This window comes from Manis javanica, chromosome 11 (assembly GCF_040802235.1).
Source record: "Manis javanica isolate MJ-LG chromosome 11, MJ_LKY, whole genome shotgun sequence".
In the NCBI taxonomy this organism is placed as follows: Eukaryota; Metazoa; Chordata; class Mammalia; order Pholidota; family Manidae; genus Manis; species Manis javanica.
The window spans coordinates 40,161,310-40,189,170 of NC_133166.1; the positions used below are offsets into that span (position 1 = coordinate 40,161,310).

General features: G+C 33.2%; 1 protein-coding gene across 3 annotated transcripts in view; it reads left to right on the forward strand.

Moving 5' to 3' along the window:
- Window positions 1-27,861, forward strand: part of PRMT3 (protein arginine methyltransferase 3) — a 149,842-nt gene that overhangs the window by 18,745 nt on the left and 103,236 nt on the right. For all 3 annotated transcript variants that reach the window (XR_012122640.1, XM_073216321.1, XM_073216322.1), the window contains 2 exons: window positions 7,031-7,152; window positions 22,964-23,063. Coding sequence is in view for 2 of the 3 variants with exons in the window: in XM_073216321.1 (XP_073072422.1) it covers window positions 7,031-7,152; window positions 22,964-23,063 (222 nt within the window). In the remaining variant the exon portion in view is untranslated. The remainder of the gene's footprint in view (window positions 1-7,030; window positions 7,153-22,963; window positions 23,064-27,861) is intronic.

Here is a 27,861-nt window from a genome sequence, read left to right on the forward strand (position 1 = left end):
GATGGCAGTTGATTTAATGTGCTGTGGCTTTATATCGTGGAAGACTTGCTGTTCTGTGGGTTCAGAATACTGACAGCAAGAATGCTCATTGGTGCTGTCATTCATTGTACTCTTCTTTAAAATTGAAATTCATTAATTACAGAGACATAGCTTAGTTTAACTTTGTTATCCAGATAATTTTGCTTAAAGTATATTTTTGATTTACTGTGATTCCTTTGAATTTCAAATGTATTGGATAAGCCCATATGAAAGCAAAAGCACACTTAATCATTATAGTTTGTGTTAATTAAAAATTAATCATTTAAAAAGTTACTTTTGATAAGCAGGATCAGATATTGTAAGGTGTAATTTATTTTAAGAGACTTATTTTAAGACCTTATTTATTTACTCCCCTGTATGAGACATTTTGTATTTTACAATTAGTCTTAATACTGCCTCAGCTTATTTCAAAGATGTCTTTCACACTGTGTGTGTGAAATTTGTGTCGTTTTTCATCCCTTATGAATTTTTTTTTCATTTTTTTCTTATTTATTTCCTTCCTTTCTTTTTCTCTACATTGGCAGTTACCTAAAGATTTGGGTTTTCTGATTGTTCCTCCTTATTGAAAATTAATCTTCTAATTTAGTCAAGAATATTGTCATCTCTGCTACTTATATACATTTGCTTAGGAATTTTCCCCAACTCTTTCCACTTTAAGAACATGTGTATTGATAACATACTAGGTTTTTTTATAAGACACTTCTCTAAGAGTATTCCATGAGCTTTACATGAAATCACAGCAGTGACCGCCAACCTGTGTATTTCAGCAGTGACCAACAACCTGTATATTTTGAAAAATCTCTTTTCCTTATTTTTATATTGTTTGGAATATAATATAGATTGGTTTTTCATTTTCTGTGCTTGTTTCCTAACAGCAGTGTTTCCCTTGTGACTTAGCAGTTAGACAGTTTAAATTTTATATGGTGTGCTGGTATCTTTTGATATTTTTTGGCCAAAGTATTACCTATCATGAACGGTTTGTAATGATTTGTATTTCTTAGTTTTTGCTGTTCCCCAGTGTAGACAAGTCAATGAATTTATTTTCAAAATCTTAGTTTTTATAGTTCTTTGTACTTAAGATTGTATGCTTTTTGTTATTGCAGCAGAGACTAAGGATTTTTTGTTTTCATGTTTTGTGTTTTGTAGTTAGTTTATGTTTTATATTTAAATTTATTATACTATGGCTGTAGATTTAGAAAATATACTACCATGTACTTAAATAGGACTTGATAATTTATAGATTGCTTTCAAACATGTTGTCTCATTGTCACTATACAATATGCCTATAACCAGACAAGGCATGTATTTATCTCCATTTTACACATGAGGAAGCTTGAAACCAATAGGTTAATTGACTTGCCCCAAATCATGCAACTAAAACAAAACAAACCTGAGGGGTTTTAACTCCTCGTGTAGTGCCCTTAATCCCTGTGCCACTATTCCTTTGACGCCATCATGTTAAAATAGAATGAGTAAATAATCAGGATGGGATCCATGAGTTACATTTTAATTCGCATTATTTTTCATAAACAGGTCATATAATGTCTGTGTGCCATGACACAATATGTTTATGAAATTATTTAAATATTTTTATTTTTTAAAATGTATGATATAGCATATTTTCCTTAGTTTTATTACCTTTGTTTTTGTTTGCTTTTTCTCCATTAGGTAGATAAGCATCATCCCAAACACTAGCTTCTATATCATTTTATGTAATGCATAGTAGAGATTTATTTTTCAAAAAGGTGCCTATAATTAAAAATGTATTCTTTCCTCTTACTCCTTCTTCCTCCATCCTTTCCTTCCTGCCTCCTTCCCTGCATTCCTTTCTTAATATTGTTTCCATTCACAAGCTCCTGTGGAGGCCATATGGTTTCTCAGATTTAATTTAACTTTGGTGGCATTTTAATCATGTTATCACCCACTCATAATTAATTTCTATTTGTAGTCCACTGAAGAAATTCACAGGTGCCTTCTTTATGCTTTTGCTTATTATCTACAGTTAAAAATTTATTCACTTTTTTCTTTCTTTGTTTTAGAAAAAAATGAGTCAAATTCCTTCATTTTATATAATAATGTTAGTTTATTCTGTTATTTCTACCTCTTTCTTTGGTTCTATCAAGTATTAGTTTATTTGCCCAATAACCTAATTCTGAGCTAGAGGTAATAGATAATTAATATACAATTAAAATATAATTTAAATATAAGCTTTAAAAGCAGACTGACCTATGTTTGAATGCTAACTTTATAAATTACCAGATGTATGATCCTGGACCTGTTATTTCCCTTCTCTAGGCTCATTTTCCTCATTTGTAAAATGAGGATTAAATAAGAATTTATGTGTATATATATATATATAAATTGTATATGTATGTGTGTGAATGTATAGTCTTAGGAAAGAACATATACTCTAATTGAAGTATATGATACATATCCCTCTGTACTTAGCTTTGTTTGCTCAGAAATTTTTCTTAGAAAAATTATTACTTCCTTATTAACATTCTTTTAATGACTCATGTATCTATGTTAGAATGTCCATGAGTTTTAATTTTTTACATTAGAAACAGTACTGCATATAAAAATATAAAATATTAAAAGTCTTTTCATATATGTGAAAGTACAAAAGATAGATGCCTAGCAGTGAATTCCCTGGTTCAAAAAGGTTAATAACCTGGATACTGTTAATGGTGCTAACTTGTCTTTCCATAAACAGTGTGTATTGATATTCCTAAACACCACTGCCAGGTACTATGCTATCAAACTTCTAAATTCCATACCATCCTTTAAAAAAAGTTTTTTTCATTTTGTATGTATCTTATTTCAATGAAAGCTTCTAGGAGCTTATCACTTACTATTGTATTGTGTATATATATATATATATATATATATATATTTTATTATCATTTTATGTCATATGTTTTATACTGATGTACTATAACATAGTATAAACATGTATGCTGTATGATGACATAGTTTTTCTTGATCGTGTAATTAATACATTTATTTGTAACTTTAAAAAATATTTTCTTTTCGTTTGCAGTGACCTTATATAGGTTTGCTTCTTAAAATTCTTAACTTCCTTGTGTGTGTAAGTAGTTATGTTAAAATGTGCTAAGTCATCATCAGAGGTCACATATGCAGGAACAGTTATATTCTCGCTGTGAAACTATCTGGGTTTTCTTCTTGGAGGGGCAGAGGATAGGAGACACAGATTAGTAAGATTTTGACAACTTTATTTCTTCAGTGGAAATCAGGCTGTTTAGATTTTTTTCTTCTGGAGTCAGTTCTGAAAAGTTATATTTTCAGGATATAATGAAACGAAGGACTCCACTTGCAATAGCAAACAATAAAGGAGATAAATGCATAGGAACAAACTTAACTAACAATATGCAGGACTTACATGAAAAAGATTTTTTAAGAGACTCCTGAGAAACATAACAGATGATTAAACAAATCAAAAGGTATATCATATTCTTGAATAGGAAAACTTAACATTATCCATTTTTCCTAAATCATAATTTTAGCTCAATCCCTACAAAATTGCTAAGACTTTTCAAAAAACCTGCTGATTTTCTTATTGTTACGGAAAAATAAACATACAAAATTTCCAGAATTACTGGAAAAAATTTTGCAGTGAGGGGAGATGAATCAGCCTTACTAGATACTAGATATTAAAACATTCTGTAAAACTTCTATAATTAGAAGTTACTAGTACATGATTAATGGAGTGGAATAAAATTCCAGAAACAGGCCAAAATATACATACAAGTTTAGGTCCCTATCATAGTCCATTTAGGTTGTTAGAACAAAAATGCTATTAACTGAATGGCTTATAAACAACAGTTTATAAGTTTATCTCTCACAGCTCTAGAGGCTGAGAAGCCCAAGATCAGGGCACTGGCTGATTCTGATGAGGGCCTGCTTACGGTTCATAGACATGTCTTCTTGCTATGTCCTCACGTGTTGGAAGAGAACAAGGGATCTCTCTCAGCCTCTTTTTTTTTTTTTTAATTTTGGTATCATTAATCTACAATTACAGAAAGAACATTATGTTTACTAGGTTCCCCCCTTCACTGAGTCCCCCGCACATACCCCTTCACAGTCACTGTCCGTCTGTGTAGTAAGATGCTGTAAAATCATTACTTGTCTTCTCTGTGTTGCGCAGCCCTCCCCATGCCCCCCATGCACTATACATGCTAATCATAATACCCTCTTTCTTTTTCCCCGCCCTTATTCCTCCCTTCCCACCCTTCGTCCCCAGTCCCTTTCCCTTTGGTAACTATTAGTCCATTCTTGGATTCTGAGATTCTGCTTCTCAGCCTCTTTTTTAAGGGTGCTAATCCCAGGACCTAATTACTTCCCAAAGGCCTAGCTTCTAACTCCAGCACCTTGGGGGTTAGGATATTAGCATATGAATTTCGGGGGAATACAAGCATTCGGACCACAGCAGTCGCATATTAAATCAGTGGAGGGAAACAGGCTATTTAATAATGTTGGGACAATGGTTAGCCATCTGAGTAGTAAAGTTGAATACCTCTTAGTGTTCATCTTTTGTGTTTACCATGATAAAAGAAAATGTATTAATGAAACCACAAATGTGCTAGAAGGAAATGTATGAAGGTGAAATAGGGCAGAATATGGGGAAGATCATCCTAATTAGGATCAAAATCCAGAAGCCAGGAAAGAAAACGTTAATGAGTCTGTAGGTTAAGAAGTTCTGCATAGCAAAAATCACTGTAAGCAGAACCAAAAGACAAGAATATATGCTGGAGGGAACATTCCAAATCATATTATAGAGGCCTAATCTCCTTAATTTACGAAACACTCTTATTTGATAAGAAAAATTTGGTTAGAAATTTGATAAGAAAAGGGCTAACAGCTCAGTGGAAGAATGCAGAAAGGGGATAGATAGTTCACATAAGAAGAACTACAGATGGCTGTACAGCATATGGAATAATGCTAAACCCCATGATAAAGAAAATGCCTTTTAAAGCTAGACTAATGTATCATTATTTTGTCTTTGCCTGATTGGCAGAAATCCAAAAGTTTGAATATCTGTGCCATGGCCTAGTCTCACCTGTGAGGAAATTGGCACTTACACATTGCTGGAGTCTTCCAAGAGTAGAACTGGAGAGTAATTTGGTTGTTTTAGAAGAATTACAAATACGTGTATCTTCTCTGACACAGTGTTTTCACTTCTAGGAATATATTCTATAGATTCACTTGTGTGACTGGGGTTGGGTATAAGGTGTTTTTACAGCTTTTCTTGTCATTGTGAAATTTCAGGAACTACATGTCCATCAGTAGAGAACTGCTGAGTCAGTAGTAGATTATGGTATAGCCATAAGATGGAATCTTATACAGTTATATAAGAGAAGAAAGTTTTATAATCTTTGATCTCTAAAAGAGGATTAAATAAAAAAGCAACTTGTAACACAGTGGGTGTAATACACTTCCATTTGTGTAAAAAGGGGAAGGAAAAACACTTTGTATTGCGCTGTATATGCATGAAAATTCTCTTGAAGGATGAGTAAATGTACTTTTTGAGATTGAAACTATGTGACTATATTCCCTGGTGAAAAATAAAATAATGTTGAACAGTATAATAGATTCTTAATTCTAGTTCTCTTTTTTCACAGTAGCTTCCCCATTACTTAGAATAAAATCCAAAGGCTTATGTGATCAGGCCTCTGCTTAACAATGACTTTATCTCTAAGCAACCTCTTTGTCTCACCCAGAGGCACACTGGCTTTCTTGTTTGACCTGGAATTTTGTGCCTTGCATTTAATATTTTCCATGGCTAGAAGGCACTTCCTGCATATCTCTGCATGGTACACTCCTTTACTTCCCTCTGTTCTCTGCTTACATATATCAGAGACGTATTTAAAGACTTATCTAAAATTCCAAAGGGGTGTATTTCCTTTCTCCTGTGCTAACCTCTACTCTGGTGCTTGATTTCTTTATAGCATCATTGCCTGACATTATTTTATATTCTTTGTTCATTATATTGTCTCCCACAAGATTATAAATTCCATCAGGAGAGGGATTTAGTCTTATTTGTTGCTGTGCCATATTACTCTGATCAAGGCCTGCACTTGGTGATGCTCAGTGATACCTATAGTAGAAGAGTGCTGAAGTAGTTTCATGTGTGGAACAAATTTATAGGATTTTTGGCTGTTATTAATGAAAGACTTAAGGGATTATGGTTTTCAGTAGTTTCACAGAGTAGTATACCTCAGCGTATTTTGCTTGGCATGTTTCCTTGGTAATTTGTTTTTGTTTTTTAGTGTGAACTGAGCAGGTTTCCTTACACTGTTCCGGGACAAACCATAGAAATTCTCATTTTAGAAATAATTGCTCCTTACCCGTCCCCAGTGTCATCTTAAACTTGGTTCTTACTACTTTCACCAGTGATAATGAGTATCATTTTTAAAACTTAAATTCTCAAGTTACTGAATTCTAGAAGCCAGCTTGTTTTTATTGTACCTTTATTGTTAAAACAAGCTGAATAGTTAATTTAAAAGTAGAGGGAGTATGACCATATTCTACATCCATGATTCCTTTATAAACATTTTTTCGTTGTATTGGGTAAGACTGTCCTGCTTAAGTTAATTCCTGCCTCTCAAACTTGACAAAAATTTGTTTCTGTTAAAATTTAGGCTCATTAAGCCTAAATTAGAGTATGCATGCAATAAATTAAAAACAATACTTCATGATTGAGAAGACTACGGAATTGCTTATTACATATAAACATCTCAAATTTATATTGTTGTATCTGATCATAACAGGCTATGGAAAAATACACTGTTATGAGTTTAAAACAACCCATTGTAATGATGATCTTGTTTCCCCAAACAGAAGTTATTACCATATTTAATTGGTAGAGTTTTAAAATTTTGTGGTCTTTCTCAAGCTAGAAACACCATAATATATGAATAGAATTTAAAATATTATACCTTTTTGATGGCATCTTTTTTTTTTTTAACACCAGGTAGTTTTGGATGTTGGTTGTGGAACTGGAATTCTCTCTATGTTTGCAGCTAAAGCTGGAGCAAAGAAGGTTCTTGGAGTTGACCAATCTGAAATACTTTACCAGGCAATGGATATCATAAGGTAGATGCGTTTTAAAGCTGATTTAAGATTATTTTTAAATTTGACATCTGACAGATTTCTTGTCTTTAATAGCCATCTAATGTAGACTCAAGACATTTGTCTTTCAGTAAACATTGATTCCAGAATAATAAGACTTTAAGTTGGATTGAGCTAGATGTGTTTGAGATATAAGTAATCTTTTTGCAGTTCTCAGTGATGAGAATTATTTTTTCATAATTTTCTGTCTTTCCAATTATTGCTATAAATACAGTAAACATAATATACAGAATTAGAAATCGTTGACCTATAGGGTAATATTGCTAGAGGATTCTCTACAAAAACTAAATATTTATGTCAGTTATATTTCCTTTAGCAAATAGCAATTAGACTAAAGAAAAGTGCTATCTTTTTCCTTTTTGACAACAATTGCCCTTGTGTGTCCTTCAAATTAAGTAAATTTCAAAATGGCTACAAATAAGACAATAGTTTGTTTATCCTCTGAAACCTAATTTTATTGTCTAAAATTATCTCCTCCCTTTGAGAAGTTATTAAGTTAATCAACCAGTGATTGATTTTACTATTGGCTTATGTCCTAGTAAGAAGCCCTTTATTTGAACTGTAGCTTTTAGAACTAGATTTCTTTAGCTGTGTACTTAACAAAAAGCACCTTCTATTCGTAACTTAAGAATAATTTGCAGAATAAATAATTAATAGGAGGCTTCTCAGTGATCCTTTTTTTTCCAGCTTTATTGAGATGTAATTGACACATAATATTGCATAAGTTTAAGACATACAATGTGTTGCTTTTATACATTTATATATTGCAAAATGATTATGAACCTAGCATTAGCTAACACCTCCATTGTGTCACATAGTTACCATTTCTTTTTTTTGGTGAGGTATTTGATATCTACTGTCTTAGCAACTTTCAGGTATATAATACAGTATTACTAGCTATAATTACCATGCTATACATTAGGTCCCCAACAACTTAAATGATTTTAAATCATTCTCCCACTGATACTTATGTTCTGTTCTTAAAATTGATTAATGTGTATCTTTTCTTATTATTATAAAATTTAAATACAATCATGTAAAATGTGTAATTTTTAGATTTTATTGCATAATGTAGAAGTATAGAGTTGTGGTAAAGAGCACAAGTTTGAGGCAAGCTTGGTTCAAGTCCTTGCTCTATCATTTACCAATTATTTGAACTTTGGTTAAATTATATCTGACCTCTGAAACCACAGTTGTTTGTCAAATAAAAATAATAATGACTAACTCATATGGTTATGAAAAAGATAAGTAGAATATTCATATAAATCTCTTGGCATATTGCTTGGCATGTAGTAGTGTTCCAAAGTTAGCTACTATTATTGTAGCAACTACCAACTTAATGAAAAAATTGTGTTGATCTTGCTTAGATTTTTCATAGATAAAGGTCTGTGCTTACAATATGCATTTTGGAGGCTGTGCATATATGTCACATATATACATATATATATGCAATCTATAAAATTGTGAACTTTATAGTTATGATACCATTAAATACAACATCATCATTTTGGGGGCTCTATAAAGAGCACTTTCACTTGCTTGTGTGCTGATTTCCAAACAAATATAAGAACCACTGTCTCAAAGAAGGTGCTGTTTTAGAAGAATTGTCAAAAATTTATTGTTGATAGTAAGATTATGGTAAGATGTTTCTATTAATTCATTTTTGTATTAATTGATCATTTTTGATTTCTACAAAGCAAGACTAGATGGGCTTTCATTTTAATTCCTTATGGAAAAAAATTAAAGGGATAGTGATAACAATTATTTTATTTTGCATTGTTTTGCTTTGTTTCATCTTATTTTACAGAGGCCCTGATTCCTAGTGACTTTTTAGAAATATGTTTATACAATGATTATATTCAGATCGATTGTGTATAAAATTTAGTGCTTGAGTATATGTAATCTTGGAACAACAACAATGTATGAATTGCTTGCCTGAGAGCATTTTTTCAAAATAACTTGGCACTCAATTTTAGGTACTTTGTTTTAATACTATAAATTACTAACAATAATTTAGTCCTTTCTGTTGAATTTCCTTTGAGGTAGATGCAATTACAGTATATTATTATTCTTCCCACAGAGATTAAGAAATTGAGACATAAAGATTAAGTAACTCCTTGGTTATAGTGGAGCCAGGATTAGATTCAAGACAGCCTGACTCCCGAGTCCGTTCTCACAGACAATTTACTCTGCTATAGTTCCTTTTAACTACTTACAGGGCATGTATTGATTGTGTTCATTAGTTTATGTTGCTTAGAACCTATAGAATTTAAAAATCAGGCCTTTTTGTTTTGGATAAGCCAATATTGTACTGTTTCTTCAGAGACGTTTTCCTTTGCCTTTTTTTATATGTATTATGAAAAGATAGCTGTTTCCATAGTGTTCATAAGCACCTCTTTTGTCTTCCATCTGAAAATTGGAAATTTACACTGTGGGGTGAAATAACCTCTGTTCTTCTTTTTGTAAAAGTACCTATAAAAGAATATGCAGGAAGCAGTTTACTACTGGCTCATTATTCTACCAGCTGAGGAGGCAGTATAACATACTTCTTTCAGCATCTGAAATCACATGACTTGATTTCTAATTTTTGCCTTTTGACTTACTAGCTTTGTAATAATGGGCAAATTCTTTAATTTCTTTAAACCTTGGCTTCTTCATTTATAAAATGCGGTTGATGGTAGTAGCTGATGGCAGTGCAATCTATTTGATAGAATTGTTGTAAGGATTGAATCCATTTATTGTGCTTTGCAAAGTGGCTGGCATATTACTGCTTACTGAATATTAGCACTAATTATAATAATATTAGTAGGTAGTAATAGTGGTATGCTTTCCTTGGCACCAGTGCCTCAAATAATACTTTATATTTGATTGGTTATGTTTCTGAAATGATCATTTATTGCAGCTATCCTACGAAAATATTTTTTTTTGGATTCTTTATGTTTCACAGTCTGTCTTTTCTTCCACCATTAAACTTTAAGCTTTGGCCAGTTTTCTCCTGTACTCACACTCCTCCCTTGAAATCTACTTTTAACTTTTCTTAAATGTGTCTATTATTGCATATTGGAGCTTCCTAGAACTATCATCAGTCAGTGAAAACAATTCTTGCAGTTAATAGGCCGTGAGTTTTCTTTAAGTGTTCTTTCTCTGTCAGAAAACTATACACATAATGATACCAAAATAAAAAAAAGAAAAGAAAACTATAGACAGCAGAATTGCTAAACTCCATATGCATTTGAAATTCTAAAAGATGTATTCTAAAAGAATCTTTTAGAAGAAATTCTGAAAGAGATCTAACATTTCTAAAGAAATGAGTAGAAAAAGTTTTGGTTTTTATGTAAATGGGCATGTATATATATATTAGGACTAATATATGTAGTGTATATCAATACAGATTAATCTATTATATATATTAGAACTTAAAAACATCAGGCTTTTGGTGAAGGTACAGACAGGTATAAAGTAGAATATAGATTTTTAAAGATATTAGCAGAGGCAGATAAAACTCAGAGTGATATATGGAAAGAATGAGAAATTATTCCTTATTCTTGCTGTTGTACTTCGAACTCTGCTGTGAATGATCATTCAGAAACATACACTTAGCTAAGGATAACAAAGCTATTCAACTGCCAAATAATTGTATACTTCATTCATGCTCAAAAAGCAGAGATAACTTCTGGCAATATTTTTACCACCATTTTGGCTGCCTTTGGTTTCTTATTGACTCAGCTATGAAATAACTCATTATTGAGACTTGTGGATGTTATTGCAGAGAAGTTTTCATGAAAAGATTGATCCATCATGTAGCTACAATGCAGTATGACAATTTCAGTCTCAGTATGACATTGAAGATGCAATTTTTTACATCATCTGTGTCTGGACTACTGTTAGAAATGAAACATTAAGAAAAGCCTAGAGAATATTTTGACGTGTTGTCATGTTTATGTAAGTATCCTCCAGATTCTAGGACAAGAGCTTTATCTTACTCTTTTTATCCCTAATACCCAACAAAGTATCTGGTACATGGCAGATGCTTAGTAAAGGATTTTTGAAAAGGAAAATATAACACCGATTTTAAAGATAGTGGTAATATAGTATATAAGATTTAGGTCAAGATCACAAAATACAGCAGTATAAATTCTTGAGGTAAGAGATATTCCTTCACATTTTGTTTCAAATTTAACAGAAATGACAGAGGAGTGAGTTAAAGGTGAAGAGAATTTTGAATCACTGATAAGGCTCAAATGGTGAAAAAAAAAATACTTTGCTGCTCAAAGCCATAGAATTATCATGAAGGTAATGGAGGTGATCAAGACACCTTACAAAAAAATTAAATTAATTTCTTCTCCAATCCCACCAGCCTCTTAATTGCCTGTCCATTCAGTTGTCCTGTCTTGGGGTTTCCATGACTACCTGCTAGCTCAGTGGTTCACTGGGAGAACTCCCGTGACTCAATATAAAATTGAGTTCACATCTCAGAGTGATTACAACAAAGGATAGAGTCTAGGGAAAGCAAGAAAAAGAAAATCCATTAATGAAGAGGCTCCCAGGAACTCCCTCTTTCTCTCAAGAGCTGCACAAAATGTACTTTTCTCTCTAGCTGTGATCCTCAGAGACATGTGTGAAATGTCTACCCAAGGAAGCTTGAGTCGTAGAGCTCATAGGTCTCATCATTATCCTGTAACTATGTGAATGTTCAGGAGTTTTGTTCTTAGAGTTTGATCAAGAATTATTGTCTTGGTTACAGAGATAAACAAGAGTTGGCAGAACAGACCTGTATTAACTCTCATAGGTCAAAAGTAGAAACCTGGGATTCATACTTGACCTTTACTTCTCCTTTACTGACATACCTGTTGAAGTTTGAGTCCCATTAATTGAGAATCCTCAGTGTTTCTCAAATCCATCCCTCTTCTACCATTGATGTTTCTTAAGTCCATGATTTAACTCATATATTCTTATATTTCTCACCTAAATTAATGCATCTCCAAATAAGTGGTTCAGTTATTTGTACTTTGTCTTTGCTTGCTAGCAGGTCTCATTCATCCATTCTCTCTAGTGCGGATTGATATCCCTGCCCAGTTCTCCCCTTTAAATAAAAAAGGAAGAAAGGGGTAAAAAAGATGTTTTTGTGCAAAAACACAAGAGATGATAAAGAGAAACTTAAAATATATCTGTGATTCTGGTGTGACAGATCACTATTAACAGTTTGATAAGGCTTTTTAAATCCATAGGTCACAGAAAGTGGAATACATAGCAGTGTTAACTTTACTAGATTATTAGTTCCCCAAAGTTAGATAACAATTTTTTTTTTCTCTTTTTTGTTTTCCAACTTCTTGGAAGGGCACCTGGGCACATAATAGGTATTCAATGTAAATGCGTTTTCAAAGAATAAATGAAGTAATTAAAGTATTTTCCAGATCCGTGGACATAAAATATTCAAAGCCAGATAAATCATCATCACCAAAGTCTGAAAACCTATTGTTTGTTTGAATCCAGATGATTCTTTTCATAATTTTTTCCCACCATCTTAGAAGCTGAGTTATTTTTTGTTTAATTTTAGGGAGAAGTGTTTTTTTTGGTATCATTAATATACAATTACATGAGCAACATTGTGGTCACTAAAATTTCCCCCATTATCAAGCCCTCACCACATACCCCATTAGAGTTACTGTCCATCAGCATAGTAAGATGCTGTGGAGTCACTACTTGTCTTCTCTGTGCTATACTGCCTTCCCCGTGCCACCCTCTACATTATGTGTGCTAATTGTAATGCCCCTTATTCCCCTTCTCCCTCCCTTCCCACTCCCCTCCTCAGTCCCTTTCCCTTTGGCAACTGTTAGTCCATTCTTGGGTTCTGTGAGTCTGCTGCTGTTTTGTTCCTTCAGTTTTTGTTTTGTTCTTATACTCCACAGATGAGTGAAATCATTTGGTACTTGTCTTTCTCCACCTGGCTTATTTCAATGAGCATAATACCCTCTAGCTCCATCCATGTTGCTGCAAATGGTAGGATTTGTTTTCTTCTTAAAGCTGAATAATACTCCATTGTGTATATGTACCACATCTTCTTTGTCCATTCATCTACTGATGAACACTCAGGTTGCTTCCATTTCTTAGCTATTGTAAATAGTGCTGTGATAAACACAGGGGTGCATATGTCTTTTTAAGACTGGGAAACTGCATTCTTAGGGTAAATTCCTAGGAGTGGAATTCCTGGGTCAAATGGTATTTCTATTTTTAGTTTTTTGAGAAATCTCCATACTGCTTTCCACAATAGCTGAACTAGTTTACACATTCCCACCAGCGGTGTAGGAGGGTTTCCCTTTCTCCACCTCCTCGTCAACATTTGTTGTTTCTATTCTTTTCTATGTTGGCCATCCTAACTGATGTGAGGTGATATCTCATTGTGGTTTTAATTTGCATTTCCCTGATAATTAACAATGCGGAGCATCTTTTCATGTGCCTGTTGACCATCTGAATTTCTTCTTTGGAGTATTGTCTGTTCATATCCTCCACCCATTTTTTAATAGGGTTATTTGCTTTTTGGGTGTTGAGGCTTTATATATTTTGGATGTTAACCCCTTGTCCATATGTTATTTACAAATATATTCTCCCATACTGTAGGATATCTTTTGTTCTGTTGATGGTGTTCTTTGCTGTACAGAAGCTTTTTAGCATGATGTAGTCTCATTTGTTCATTTTTTATTTTGTTTCCCTTGCCTGAGGAGATGCATTCAGGAAAAAGTTGCTCATGTTTATATGCAAGAGATTTTTGCCTCTGTTTTCTTCTAAGAGTTTTATGGTTTCATGACTTACATTCAGGTCTTTGATCCATTTTGAGTTTACTTTTGTATGGGGGTTAGACAATAATCCAGTTTCATTCTCTTGCATATAGCTGTCCAGTTCTGCCAACACCAGTTGTTGAAGAGGCTGTCATTTCCCCATTGTATATCCATGGCTCCTTTATCATATGTTAATTGACCATATATGATTGGGTTAATATTTGGGCTCTCTAGTCTCTTCCATTGGTCTATGGGTCTGTTCTTGTGCCAGTACCAAGTTGTCTTGATTACTGTGGCTTTGTAGTAGAACTTGAAGTTGGGGAGTATAATCCCCCCACTTTATCCTTCCTCCTCAGGGTTGCTTTGGCTATTATGGGTCTTTTGTGGTTCCATATAAATTTTAGAACTATTTAGTTCATTGAAGGATGCTGTTGGTATTTTGATAGGGATTTCATTGAATCTGTAGATTGCTTTAGGCAGGATGGCCATTTTGACAATATTAATTCTTCGTATCCATGAACATGGGATGTGTTTCCATTTATTGGTATCTTCTTTAATTTCTCTCATTAGTGTCTTGTAGTTTACAGAGTCTAGGTCTTTCACTTCCTTGGTTAGGTTTATTCTTAGGTATTTATTCTTTTTGATGCCACTGTGAGTGGAATTATTTTCCTGATTTCCCTCTCTGCTATTTCATTGTTAATGTATAGGAATGCAATAGATTTCTGTGTATTGATTTTGTATCCCACAACTTTGCTGAATTCAGATATTAGATCTAGTAGATTTGGAGTGGATTCTTGAGGGTTTTTTATGTACAATATGTCATCTGCAAACAGGGACAGTTTAACTTCTTCCTTGCCAATCTGGATGTCTGTTATTTCTTTGTGTTGTCTGATTGCCATGGCTAGGACCTCCAGAACTGTGTTGAATAAAAGTGGGGAGAGTGATCATCCTTGTCCTGTTCCTGATCTTAAAGGAAAAGCTTTCAGCTCCTCACTGTTAAGTATAATGTTGGTTGTGGGTTTGTTATATATGGCCTTTTTTATGTTGAGGTACTTACCCTCTATACCCGTTTTGTTGAGAGTTTTTATCATGAGTGGATGTTGAATTTTCAAATGCTTTTTCAGCATCTATGGAGATGATCATGTGGTTTTTTTCCTTCTTTTTGTTGATGTGGTGGATGATGTTGATGGATTTTCGAATGTTGTACCATCCTTGCATCCCTGGAATAAATCCTACTTGATCATGATGGATGATCTTTTTCATGTATTTTTTAACTTGGTGTGCTAAAATTTTGTTGAGTATTTTTGCATCTATGCTCATCAGGATATTGGTCTGTAATTTTCTTTTTTTGTGGTGTCTTTGCCTGGTTTTGATATTAGAGTGATGTTGGCCTCATAGAATGAGTTTGGGAGTATGCCCTCCTCTTCTACTTTTTGGAAAACTTTAAGGAGAATGGGTATTAGGTGTTCACTAAATGTTTGATAAAATTCAGCAGTGAAACCATCTGGTCCAGAGGTTTTATTCTTAGGTAGTTTTTTGATTATCGATTCCATTTCCTTGCTGGTAATAGGTCTATTTAGATGTTTTGTTTCTTCCTGGGTCAAAGCTGAGTTATTTTTAATTCTAAACAATAAATGTTCTCAGTGTTAGTAATTCCATGGCTACCCACCTGTAAACACAATTGATACATTCAGGAAGGAGGCAGCTCATAGAATAGTCTTGTTCTAGTCCAGGTCTGGGCCCTGCATTTGAAATTATCCACCTGGTAGTATTTATTTTCATGTGATGTACTTACACCTGCCCAATGTCTCAAATGGTGAAGTATCCTTGTTTTTTGTTCACATCTATGAGTAGAGGACTAGGTTCCTTAATAAACGCAGCTGGTATGGTTTTCTCCATATGGGGAAGGAGCCCTGTTCTGAGCATCCTTCTTCCAATAGTTTTTCAGTCCCTCTGTCACTTCCACTTTGTACACGTTTTGACTCCAGGGGTTTGTGTTGGGAAGAATGATTTCTGCCTCCACTGTAATCTTTTCTGAAGTGTGTGCACTGAGCACTGAATCCTTCTGCATAGCTTTACCAATATTTAATTCTTCCTTTCTCCCACTAAATTATCAGAATCTTTTGTTCTTTGATACCACCTCCTAAAGTGATACATGCATGTATCAATTTATTACATTTTGTATTTATGGTCATTTCAGTGTACATGGATGCTTTGGTGAACTGAAAGCAAGTACTACAGTTTATGTATTTTATATCAGGTATTCCCTCTTTGTCCTACCCCTGTATGCTTTTAAAAAAAATAGTTATCACCCATGTATTCTTCTAGGTAAACTTTATAATTATTTTGTCACTAACTTTAAATGCTATTTAACTTGATTAGGTGTTCATTGCATGAACTTCCATGGTACTTTATGCTGTTGGTATGTCTGCCTCCCTAGTAGACCATGTTCTTCCTTAGGACCTAGACCATGCCTTTGTCTGAGTCACATCAGGCAAAAGTACATCACAGACCTCATCCTATGTTTCCCATCCTAAAAATCCTGAAATGGCTTGTCATTTTCTTTAAATAAAATCTAGACTCCTTAGCATCACCTCTAATTAGTTCCCAATTTTGTCACTACCTCTTGTTGCTTTAATCATACTAAACCATTTATTGTTCTTCAGATTTGTTTGTTCTCTCTCTCTCTCACACACACACACACACACACACAGGCAGTTTGTACACACAAATATGACCTTCCCTCACCCCCATACCTATATACATCTTTGCGGATGTCCTGTCTTTTCCTGGCTAAGCTCAAATGTCTCACTTAGTTAAGGCCTTATTCTGTGAGCTCCCATAGTGTCTATGCTGTTTACCATTCTGTCTCCCTTAGAGCATGTTCTTGAGTACATGGACTGTGTATTTTATCTCTGTATGCCCAGTACAAGATAACTAATTGCAATGATATCCCTGTATCATGAAATAAAATTAAATTGCCACTTTTAAGGGTAGGAAATAAGATAGAAAGTGTTAGTTATTCTAAAAAAATTTCCACACAGAAAAGTAGTTTCAGTTCTTTTTGTATTAGTTAAGAAACTTACTTAAAATAAATAGCATTTTTAATTGCAATGTCATATTTGAATAGAGTAAAGCTATGCTAGTTTTTGAATAGGTAAGTCCAGAGATAGAATTCATTTGGAATACTTTTATGCTGAAGTAAGGTTTGGTGAGTAGCCACTTGAGAAAAGTAAGTAAAATGTAGTTTTTTTCATAAATGGGAAATCAGGTGGTGAAGGAGATGAAGAGTCCCATGAAAGACATTATCAGTGTAAACAATATCTGTGTTGAGCTGTTTTAATATAGTATTACTGGGAATTATGGCCTTTTCTTTTTTTCTGTGTATTGCCTGGAATCTTAAGCTTTCCTGTTATATTTATATTTGAACAAGTAATTACTGATGCAAGTAGGATTATGACTTGTAGCAGACAATAAACAGCTTGAGCAGATGGCCACTTACAGAATACATCTAGTTTCAACATTAGCATTCTGAAGATATTTCCAGGCAATGGGAACATTTTGCTCTCTTAAGCAGCTTGCTTTTTGTTTCCTTTGAAGTATTTATAATTGTTAAAGCTTTAATATTTATATCAGTAAATAGTAAGCAACTAGAGCAATTTCATCACAAAGAATTTTATTAAATAAAACTTAAATTTATGATATAAACACCCTTTTCTTTAACTTTCATATGAACTAATATATATATATATAGCATATTAAAAAGTGCATAAAACATAAGTAATGTGTTAATATGTACATAATTATGCATAAACAACAAGAAATGGAACATTACCAGCACTTTAGAATCCAACCTACCTCCGCTGGCCCTTTCTCAGTCAAGGCTGTCTCTGCCTGATTGGGGTACCTACCATCCTGACTCACTGTAGTCACTTCCTGTTCTGGTTTATATTTTAACAACTTAAATGAGTAATTAAAAGATAGTTTTGTTTACTCAATTTTGATCTTTGGATAAGTGAAATCATACATTTTGCATTCTTTTTGTCTAATTTGTTTTGTTCAGCATTATTTTTAGTGTTCATTCATGTTGTGTATAACATTTGTGTTTATTGTATAGAATGCCAGTGATGAATATATCACAGTTCTTTTCTATTCTTGATGGGCATTTTTGTGTCTTCCAGTTTATGGCTGTTGTGAACAGTTCTGTTAGGAACTTTTGTACATGTGCACTGGTGCCCACTTCTATGGGGTATATCCTTACAGATAGAATTGTAGACTTTAGGGTATATATATCTTCACATTTCCTAGATATTGCCTGACTATTTTCCAAAGTAGTTTGACCAATTTATACTTCCACCAGTAGCATATAACAATTCTGGTTGGTATTGTCTACCTTTAAAACTGTTCTCCAGTTGGTTGTATAGCAATTTACCATTGCACTTTAAATTTGTACTTGTTATTGTTAATGAGGCTCAGCACCTTTTTACATGACTTGTTGGCCATTTGGAATTCCCGTTGAAATAGCTGTTACACCTTTTACTTGACTTTTTGTTGAGTTGGGTCTTTTTCTTACTTAGTTATAGGCAATCTTTATATTTTTTAGATTTGGGTTGTTTATAGGTTTTATGCAATGCAAATGTCTTCTCTCATTCTTGCTTCCCTTTTCACTCTCCTTTTAGTGTCTTTTAGTACTGAAATTCTCAATTTTAATACAGCAAATTCTTGTCTGTGGTTGTCAGTACTTGTGAGTTTAGTAAGAAGCCTTATGGAGATATTTGCCCATATTCTCCTGTAAATGCTTTATAGTCATGTTTTTTACATTTAGATTTGTAATCCACTGGGCATCATTTTTGTATATAGTGTGAAATAGTGGCCTGGTTAGCAAACTTGAGTTAGAAAAAAAATGTCCTTAAGATAAAGTTTCTACAAAAACAAAGCCTACAGCCCACATCTTGCTGAAGCACTGCAAGCATTCACTTCAAGTTCAGGAACAGGACAGGGAGACTTGTCATTAGCTCTTCTATTCAGCATGATAGGAGATCCTGGACATTACAGCAAAGCAAACAAAAAGAAGGTATACATATTGAAAATGAAGAAACAAAACTATTCTTGTTCACTAATGATAGATTTTTGAATATTGACTTCAGACATAAACTATAAATAAGTTATTACAACAATAAAATATCAAGGTTGTCAAATGCATAATTAAACAAAAATCATTTGTACTTCCATAAAGAACATCAAAATTTAGACATTGAAATTTAAAATATTAAAGTGTATTGTTAACATTTCTAATGTCCTCCCAGATAATGCAAGGATATTAAGTCACTTTTAATGAAAAATTCACTCATGAAATGAAGATAAATGTCCCCTAGTAAAGGTTGTGCATGAATCATTGGTGAGCTGTTTTAACTTCTTCCCCAGTCTACCTTCTGTCCCTGGCCTGTATCTCCTTGCCATATATATTTCTCAGGTATCTTTAATCTTACAGCATTTTCTGCAATAATTTCTGCAAAGAATAAGCCTGTGAAAACCCTAAAGATTACCAGGATTTGAACCATCCTCTACAAAGCTTGTTAATAACTCCTTGGTAGAAACCTCACTTAATTCATCTTTTTCATACCATTTTCCCAAAGCTATCTAAATTGCCCCTCTCAGTGAGTTGGTTTTTGTTTTCTCCCTCTGTCTCTTCTTCTATTGATGTTGCCTTCCTTTTGTATGTCAGACAATCATGCAATCCCATTCTTGGTAATTGAACAAAGCATTCAGACACTGCCTTCTGAATATTCCCTTGGCTTTCCAATAACAAGATAACATAAAGTGTTCAAGAATGAGGAGTCACTGATTTTACATCTGTCATCGTCTCTATCAATAGTATGAAATTATATTGTTATCGTAAAGCCAGTCTATGTTCACTTGCAGTCATAGCATTCCTACTGGGGCTAAATTCTATGGAGTGAGGAGAGGGCAGGGCCACAGCCCCACTTGAGATAGGCATGCTGCAGCCTACCTTTCACTCACTGGCAAATTAGTTGTTATATGACCTGACCTGCGTAACTTTAAGTTCATTACTTTCCTAGTGGATACTTCGTCTCCCCAGGTCGCCATATTAGCATAAGAAAGCCTTCCAGGAAGAGGAAAACCCATTCTTAACCATCATCTGAAAGGACTGGCATTTATCTAAAACTCTAGTCACAACCAGAGACTGGAACTTTTTACTATTCTTATGCCAACTGCTCCCTATCAGGAAGGTAGCCAGTTTCTCTGAGCCTAAGTTTTGCCATTTTATACCGAGGATGTGTGGGCAACCATCTCAGGATTAGATCGTCATATTCTTTTAGTCCCCTCTTTTTTCTGGCTAAAAATGCCTTTAGCCTTTGTGATTCATGGGTCCTCAGCACCACTCTGAGCTAACATATTTTCAAATCAGACTCACACAAACCTAAGTATCCAGTATTACCCAGAGGGATTACCCAATATTAAGCTTTATTAATAATTTCAAAGACGTAAGAAATCGACACAGAAGAAGCAAGAAGCAATCTTGTACTTAGAAAGGGTTTCCTTAACATTTGAGTTCTTAGCCCAAGCACCTTACTTAGAGATCTTGTCTACTCTGGGCCAGAGAATGCATGTCTGATAAAGGGAAAGACAGACCAGAGTACCTGCCCTTAATGTCCCAGACTTCTCTCACTGATTAGTCTGGATCTCTTAACTGCCGGTATTTTTGAAATTATTTGCAAAGCCTGGTGCTGGGTAAAATCCTTGGTTTATGTGAGTCAGCTTTTGACAGTCCTTTATACTTACTCATCCACAGATGTCCATATTCTTTTCTCATTCCTTCCTATTTCCCTGATCATCTGGGATCATTTTTCCTGTTTGCTGAATGGATTCTTTAGCATTTCTTTCACTGTGCATTTATGGCTATTGTAGAACAAAGTGATGTTTGTTGCTTCAAAAATATTTTGTCTTTCTTCCTGAAGGTATTTTTCTATGTAGAATTCTAGGTTGGCAGTGAATACTGCTTTAGGGTAAGAGTCAATAAACTTTAGACATATACTTCAATGAAAAAATATATCAATAACAACAAAAAAATGATGATTGTCTAAATCATTATTTTCCTGATGTCACTATCAGTAAATCACAGTTTCACTGTTTAAAAAAATAAACTTTAGCCACAGGCCATTATTTATTATATTTTTTGGTAAATAAAACCATGCCCTTTGTTTACGTATTATCTATTGCTGCTTTAATACAACAGTGGCAGTTGAGTAGTTGCAACAGAAAATATATGGCCTGCAAGTCTAAAATATTTACTATTTGGCAGTTTAATAAAAAACTTGCCTGCTTCTGCCCCAGTTCATTGATCTCATTCACTGTCTCTCCCTTCCATTTTTGCTGTGAAGAAGTCACCTGTCAGAATAACTGTTATTTCTTTGGAGGTAATCTCCCTTTGTTGAAGATTTGCTCTTTGTTTTTGTTGAAGTTTTACTGTATTGTATGGGTTTTTTAAAAAAATAGACTTGAGGTTGATTGGATTTCTTTTATATATGTGGCTTTTAATGCTTTTTATCAGTTTCAAAAATTCTCATCATTTATCTTTTCAAATATATTTTCTGTCCCTTTTCTTTACACCTTTTTATATCTTTCCATTTAATTCTATATTAATCTTTTCATTATATTCTTTGTCTTAGGTATGCTTCTGTAGTGTTCCAAAGCAAAGGTTGGAAAACTTTTTTCTATAAATGGCCAGATAGGAAATGTGTTAAGCTTCGTGGGACACTTATGGTTTCTGTCACTTCTGCTGATGCTTCTTGAGCATCTGTTGCTACAGCCCTTAAGCCTGTGGGCTATAAAAAAGTGGGCCACAGGCGAGCCAGCCATAATTCTCCTATCCTTGGCCTAAAGACCCAATTAACAGACAGATCAAAGACAAGGACAAATCCAAAGGAAAAGAATTTAGAAGCTATTTTGAACTGAATTAAAAGCACAGTGTATCAAGATTTGTGGTATGTAGCTAAAGCCGTGAAGGAAGTTTAAAGTTTCAAATGCTTGTATTAGGAAAGAAAAAATTTTAAATTCATGATCTAAGCTTCTTAATTCTTAAAGTATGGTAGAGAAAGAAAAGCAAAATATACTCAAATAAGTAGAAAAAAGAAAATAAAGAGCAGAAATCAATGAAATACCAAACAAAACAATGAAGTTAATGAAAACAAAGTAGATTCTTTTTAAAAATAATAGAATTGATATATCTCTAGCTAGACTTATCAAAAAAGAAAAGAGAAGATATTAGTAGCCACAAACAAATAGAAATTGAAACTTTAAAAATATATGCTATTTACAGTACAATCAAAACCATCAAACATTTAGGGACGAATTTAACAAAATATGTCTAAGACATTGACACTGGGCAGTGCAGAAGATTACCAAGAGCTGCTCCTAAAATTCATATGGAAACCAAATGACCTAGAATAGCCAAAATAATTTTTTAAAAGAAGAATAAAGTTGAAGAACACACACTATCATATTTTGTGAGTTAATTTAAAGCTATAGTAATGAAGAAAGTGTCATATTTGTGAAAAGCTACACATCTAAATCTTGGGGCAGAATTGAAAGTCCAGAAATAAATCCCCCACACATACAATGTTCAATTGATTTCTGATAAAGATACCAAAGTAATTCCATAGCATATGATAATTTTTGAAATCTGTTCTTAATAACATTCTGATTGCTCTTCAGGCTGAAGTTTTTAATATTGGCATTGTACTTTTACTTTTATACTTTTACATTGTATTTTTAATCGCAGTATACTGCCATGTTAATTTAACTACATGTATCCTTGGGCATTCATGGAGTGACTGAAAAGTAACTCAAGAAATAAACTTTGAACATACTTTTGAGTTCAACAAAATAGTATGAGCAATTGCCAAGAAATTGTGTAATTTGACTAGTTTTCAGTATGTGTTTCACATACTAATTTAATTCATTATGATAATTTTCAGACTAAATAAACTTGAAGATACTGTTATACTAATTAAAGGAAAGATTGAAGAAGTCCATCTTCCTGTAGAAAAAGTGGATGTTATTATATCCGAGTGGATGGTAAGTGTTTGCAGAAAAAAACTACTTTTATTAGTTAAAAAGAAAATAAAAACAATGATAAGGTAGCAGTTTTCTGCATTTAATTATATTTGATAATGCAGAATGGCTTCATTATTTTAAAAACACGATCATATTGAATGTCCTATCTTTCTGAGGTTAGGCTACGTAATCAGTGTTCTTTATCACATAAAATAAAATTTATTGGCATCGTTATAATAATATAATGAATGTATGTTATATAGCATTATAATATGCTTTTGAAATCATAAGTCAAAGAATATTTACATTAAAAATTATATGAAATAAGATTAATGGCACTTGACAACTGATTTGACTTATTGATATGCCAATTTGATGAAGACAAAGTAGGTAGTAATTCTAGATAGACAAAGATTTCTTAATCATTTAGAAAGGTTTAAGCTTTTTAAAAAAAAATTGTATTTGGTTATGTGTGTTTTCATAAATGAATTTATCAAAAAAAATTGAAAGCAATGAGTTTTGCTTTACAAGCATCTATACATATTTAATAAATATGGTCATAGTCCTAGCAAAATAGCAGGGATTTCAGGGAGCTTCTGAAACATTCAGATTTAATGTAGTGTAAGTTCTAATCTGGAACCAGTGACAGTCACTATTAGCAGTTAGTCTTTTACTTGAAATAGTAAGTTAATTTTTTATGTTAAGATTGGCTTTAACAGTGCTTAATGACAATATCATTTTTCTTCTTATATCAAAGAATTTGTATCAGTACTGTCATTTCCCTTATGAATTAAGTGAAAAGATGTGAGTTTAGTTATGTATAATTAAAAACATACCTCTTGAAAGATGACAAAAAGATGCTTTGGGGAAAGCACTGTTAAGGCCTTTAGTTAGCAACAATTTTGAATGGTTTATACAAAATAATTGGCTGACATGATCCTCATTTCTCTAGGGATTATTTTATTTTTCTTGGAAAACACATCTTTTAAATTACTCCAGAATAGACTGTGAGCAAGGTAGAAGACAGACTTTACTAAACTTTGTCACCCCAGTTGAACATTTTTACATATTTGATTATACTAGTTGACTAGTTCTTGCCCTACCTCACAGAATTATACCTCTGGATATTGATATTTTAGGAATTTTCACTTCAAAGTCTGAAAGATAATCTTAGAAGTATTAATATGAAATTGAAATTTTAAAGCCAGTTGATATAATAACAAATAAAATATTAACTGGATTGAGTGAATTTATGAGATTGTCACATTTATGATGTGAACATTATTGAAAGGTATGCTGGTCTGGGGTTTGTTTGCCCTCAGATCCATTTTATGCCCTTTTGCTTTCTTCTCTGCTGAAGGAGGGCCAGCTCTGCAGGCTGCTTTTTGTAGGCTCCAGTGACAGCCAATTTCCACTGAGTTTGGGGAGCCCAATGGGAAATACTAAAAGGGAATTTAAGGAAGGGTGAAGCCAGGGCATTTCTTTCTTCTCTTCGCCTCTACTAGTATTGCTGGTGGAAGCTGTTTCTTTTGTAGCTTCAATGCCCACTGGACTAGCCTGTCATAATTCCAGCATCCACTGTGTGACCCTTGCTCTGGGCTCTTGTAGTGGTATCTTTTTTTGTCTCTCATGGTACTTCCTGATGTTGCTAATGTCTAGTTGTTTGTTCTCTTGATGACTTCTCCTATCTTCTACGCTTTGTGTAACCAACTTTCTATATTATGTTTACTCTATTTTCATAGCCTATGGTTTCTTTTCTCTTAGTTAGACTCTAAGTGATATAAGGGCACGTTTCATTTGGAAGGACTGTGTAGATGTGATCTCTGCCTTTATCAGGAAGGCACTGTAACACAAACAGTACTGTATCACTAGAACTGAGATGAAAGGAGCCAGTTGTTTGGAACCAAGGTGCTTTCAGAATCCTTTCACTAAAGGAAACAAATCAGTACATCCAAGAAATGATAACTAAGAACTTTCCTTTTTCCTCTTCACAAAGGTATAATTTAAGAGTTTGCATTATCTTGCTGTCTGCCTTTCCTTGTAAGCATCAGTGGAGTTGAAGTCTAGCAGACTGTGTTAAATGTGTTAGGTGGAGCATTAGACACTGTAATTTATGGCAGCTATTCTAAGGCAGTCAATTCTGGGTGGCCTTCTTTCTGTAATGAAATTTGTGCTTAAGCTTTTAACTATTCTTGTGCTAAAAAGTCATCATTGTAGATTGGCAATATTTTTTATAGTATCTTTTAAATCCTGTAAGACCCCTCTTAGCTTTGGTACTTCCTCTAGGATTTCTAAGCGGAAAAGCTGAAAAATTCAATTATATAATCAAACAAGAAGCAGGAATGCTTTCTAAAATATTACCAACATTTTCCAGACATTCCTACTTTGGCTGAAACGATGGGCAAATGGTAAATAACTGGCTTTTAAATCTGTTTTAAAGCCATATTTTCATGGATCAGCATTTTGAAATTAAAATATATTGCATAGAATCTCCTTTGATTTTTTTACATAGAGCAGTAAGGATGCAGAAATCTAGAATAAACCAATTTTAAGCTAAAGTATACATCTTTTTCCCTCTTTTTAAAGAGTTTTCAATGAGGGACAGAAAAAGAATATACCCTGCAGAATTGGACACAGATGTTTAATGAACTTGTAACCCAGTATAGCAATGCAGTCATCATATATTGGAGAGACGTACATCTGTTTTCTTCTGCTATTTTCCACTAACTGTTCGATGGCTTAATCTAGATATGTTTTTTGTCTACAGCTGTTCATGGACTTTGCCTTTATTTTGGGAAGGTGTTTTTAGATTAGAATGTAATTTTAAAAGCTGAATCATTGCCATTAGCATATTATTTAATAAATTATCACTTGTCTCTTAGATTTATGAATTTCCAGATTTAGGCTTGCCTTTAATTCTGCATTCTCATTTTTATTGAATGGAATTTCTATTTGATCACGTTGTTATCAGTTAAATAGAAACTGTTTAATCTCTACAAGATGTTAACTGTTTATACCTGTGAGTATCTGTTCTCATTTTCACATTTTATTCTAGCAAGAGCCATTTTTTATGACTTACTTCTGATTGCCTAATAAAACTGTTCAAAGTAAACATCTCTAATTCTTGTCCTACAAACCAGTCAAACCAGATTGACTCATCTAGTATTGCTGTTTTCCTGTTTTCCACCTATATTTTCAGCATGATATCATTGCAAATAGGTAAGATCCTGGCATTGTATGACATAGTTGCCAGAGATGATTCTTGTTATTTTCTGTCATCAGAACCATCAGCAGAATTACACAGTAGGTGAACTTTATGTTTCATTGTCACAATCAGTCATGATATACATTCAGGCTGTCTAAAGTCCCTTGTTGAAATTTTTCTATGTAGGCTTGTGTTTCATAGAAGTGACGTGAAATTTTCTCTTTATTCAAATATTTTTGGATTTGTCCTTGAAACTTAAGAATTAACTTTCCCTTCTCATCTTCACCAGCACGGTATATCTGCATAACATGCATGCATGCACATACCCATACGTGCAACGATGGGGTATCCTTTGTTCATATCTAAATCAGCTGACAGGTGGATTGTTGAGGGGGTTGGGATATTTTTAGTATTTTTCTTAACATTAACAGAATTAAAATATTATGTATGTTTCAAGCAAAATTCTCAGTTTGCTGCCCTGTAAACTGTTTTGGCAATACTGATAAGTATACCTAATTATTTTAGATAATGTATAAAATAAACATTTCACAGTAATATTTTTATGTATTATAAATATTTTTATGTATTATAGGTACAGTACTTGAACAATGAAAGGAAAATTGTGGCTTATAGAAGTATTATTTTTAGATGTATTGACATCTAAATTAAGAATAAAATGAAGACAGAATAAAAATGTAATTAAGAATAGGCCTTTCAAGTATAATTATTTTGTTTTATAATCTCTATGTTTATTCTCATCTGCTCTCTTTAACACTCCCCAGCCTCTTCTTTATTTAATCTCAGTCTTTGTTTAAATTAGAATTCAGATCATACTCTGCAGCAATTTTATTTCTTACTATATCAAGGAGAATGTTTTATAATAGTAGGATCTTGGTATCTATAGGGAATATTTAATCCTTTGAAAAATGATTAAAGTGGGTCCCAGGCTATTTTATAGGCTGCAGTTACATTAAAAAGTATAGTAAAATATACCTTATTCATATTATGCTTTTTTTTTTCTATGCTTGAAACGAAATCTAAATGAAATTATTTAATCTTTAAGGAAAGTTATTTATATTGAAACAATTATGTGTTGTGAGTAAATTTTTGCTTTTGGAATATATTGAGTGTTTTATATCTCTTTCATCAAATTTCTAGAAGTTGACTTTGCCAAGAGATTCAGTGCATCATGTGTGATTGATTTGATTGAACTTACTAGCTTTTTGACTCCCATAATCCCCTTTGCCATATTACATTCTAGTTATGCTTTTATTAAGTTCTTTATGAATTGCTTTTAAAAAAAATCATTTTGTTCAATAAGTTGTACATTATTCTAATTTTGAAGATAAAGTGGATAAGTTATTCAGTAATGAGTCAACTGCCCTTACAAAAAACTTTCAGTTAAGCTAGTCAGAGAACATGAAGTATTTGTTAAAGTTGATTTCAGACTCTAAAGTTATGTAGCAGTTTATAAATATTCTTTCAGTAATATTGTTTACTTTGACCTGGGAGTGAAAGCAGCCGTTTGCATTTGCAGACAGATGGGCATTGCTTACAAACACAATGCAATTGTACTCTGTACAACTGAGTTGGCTCAATCATAATTATAACAAT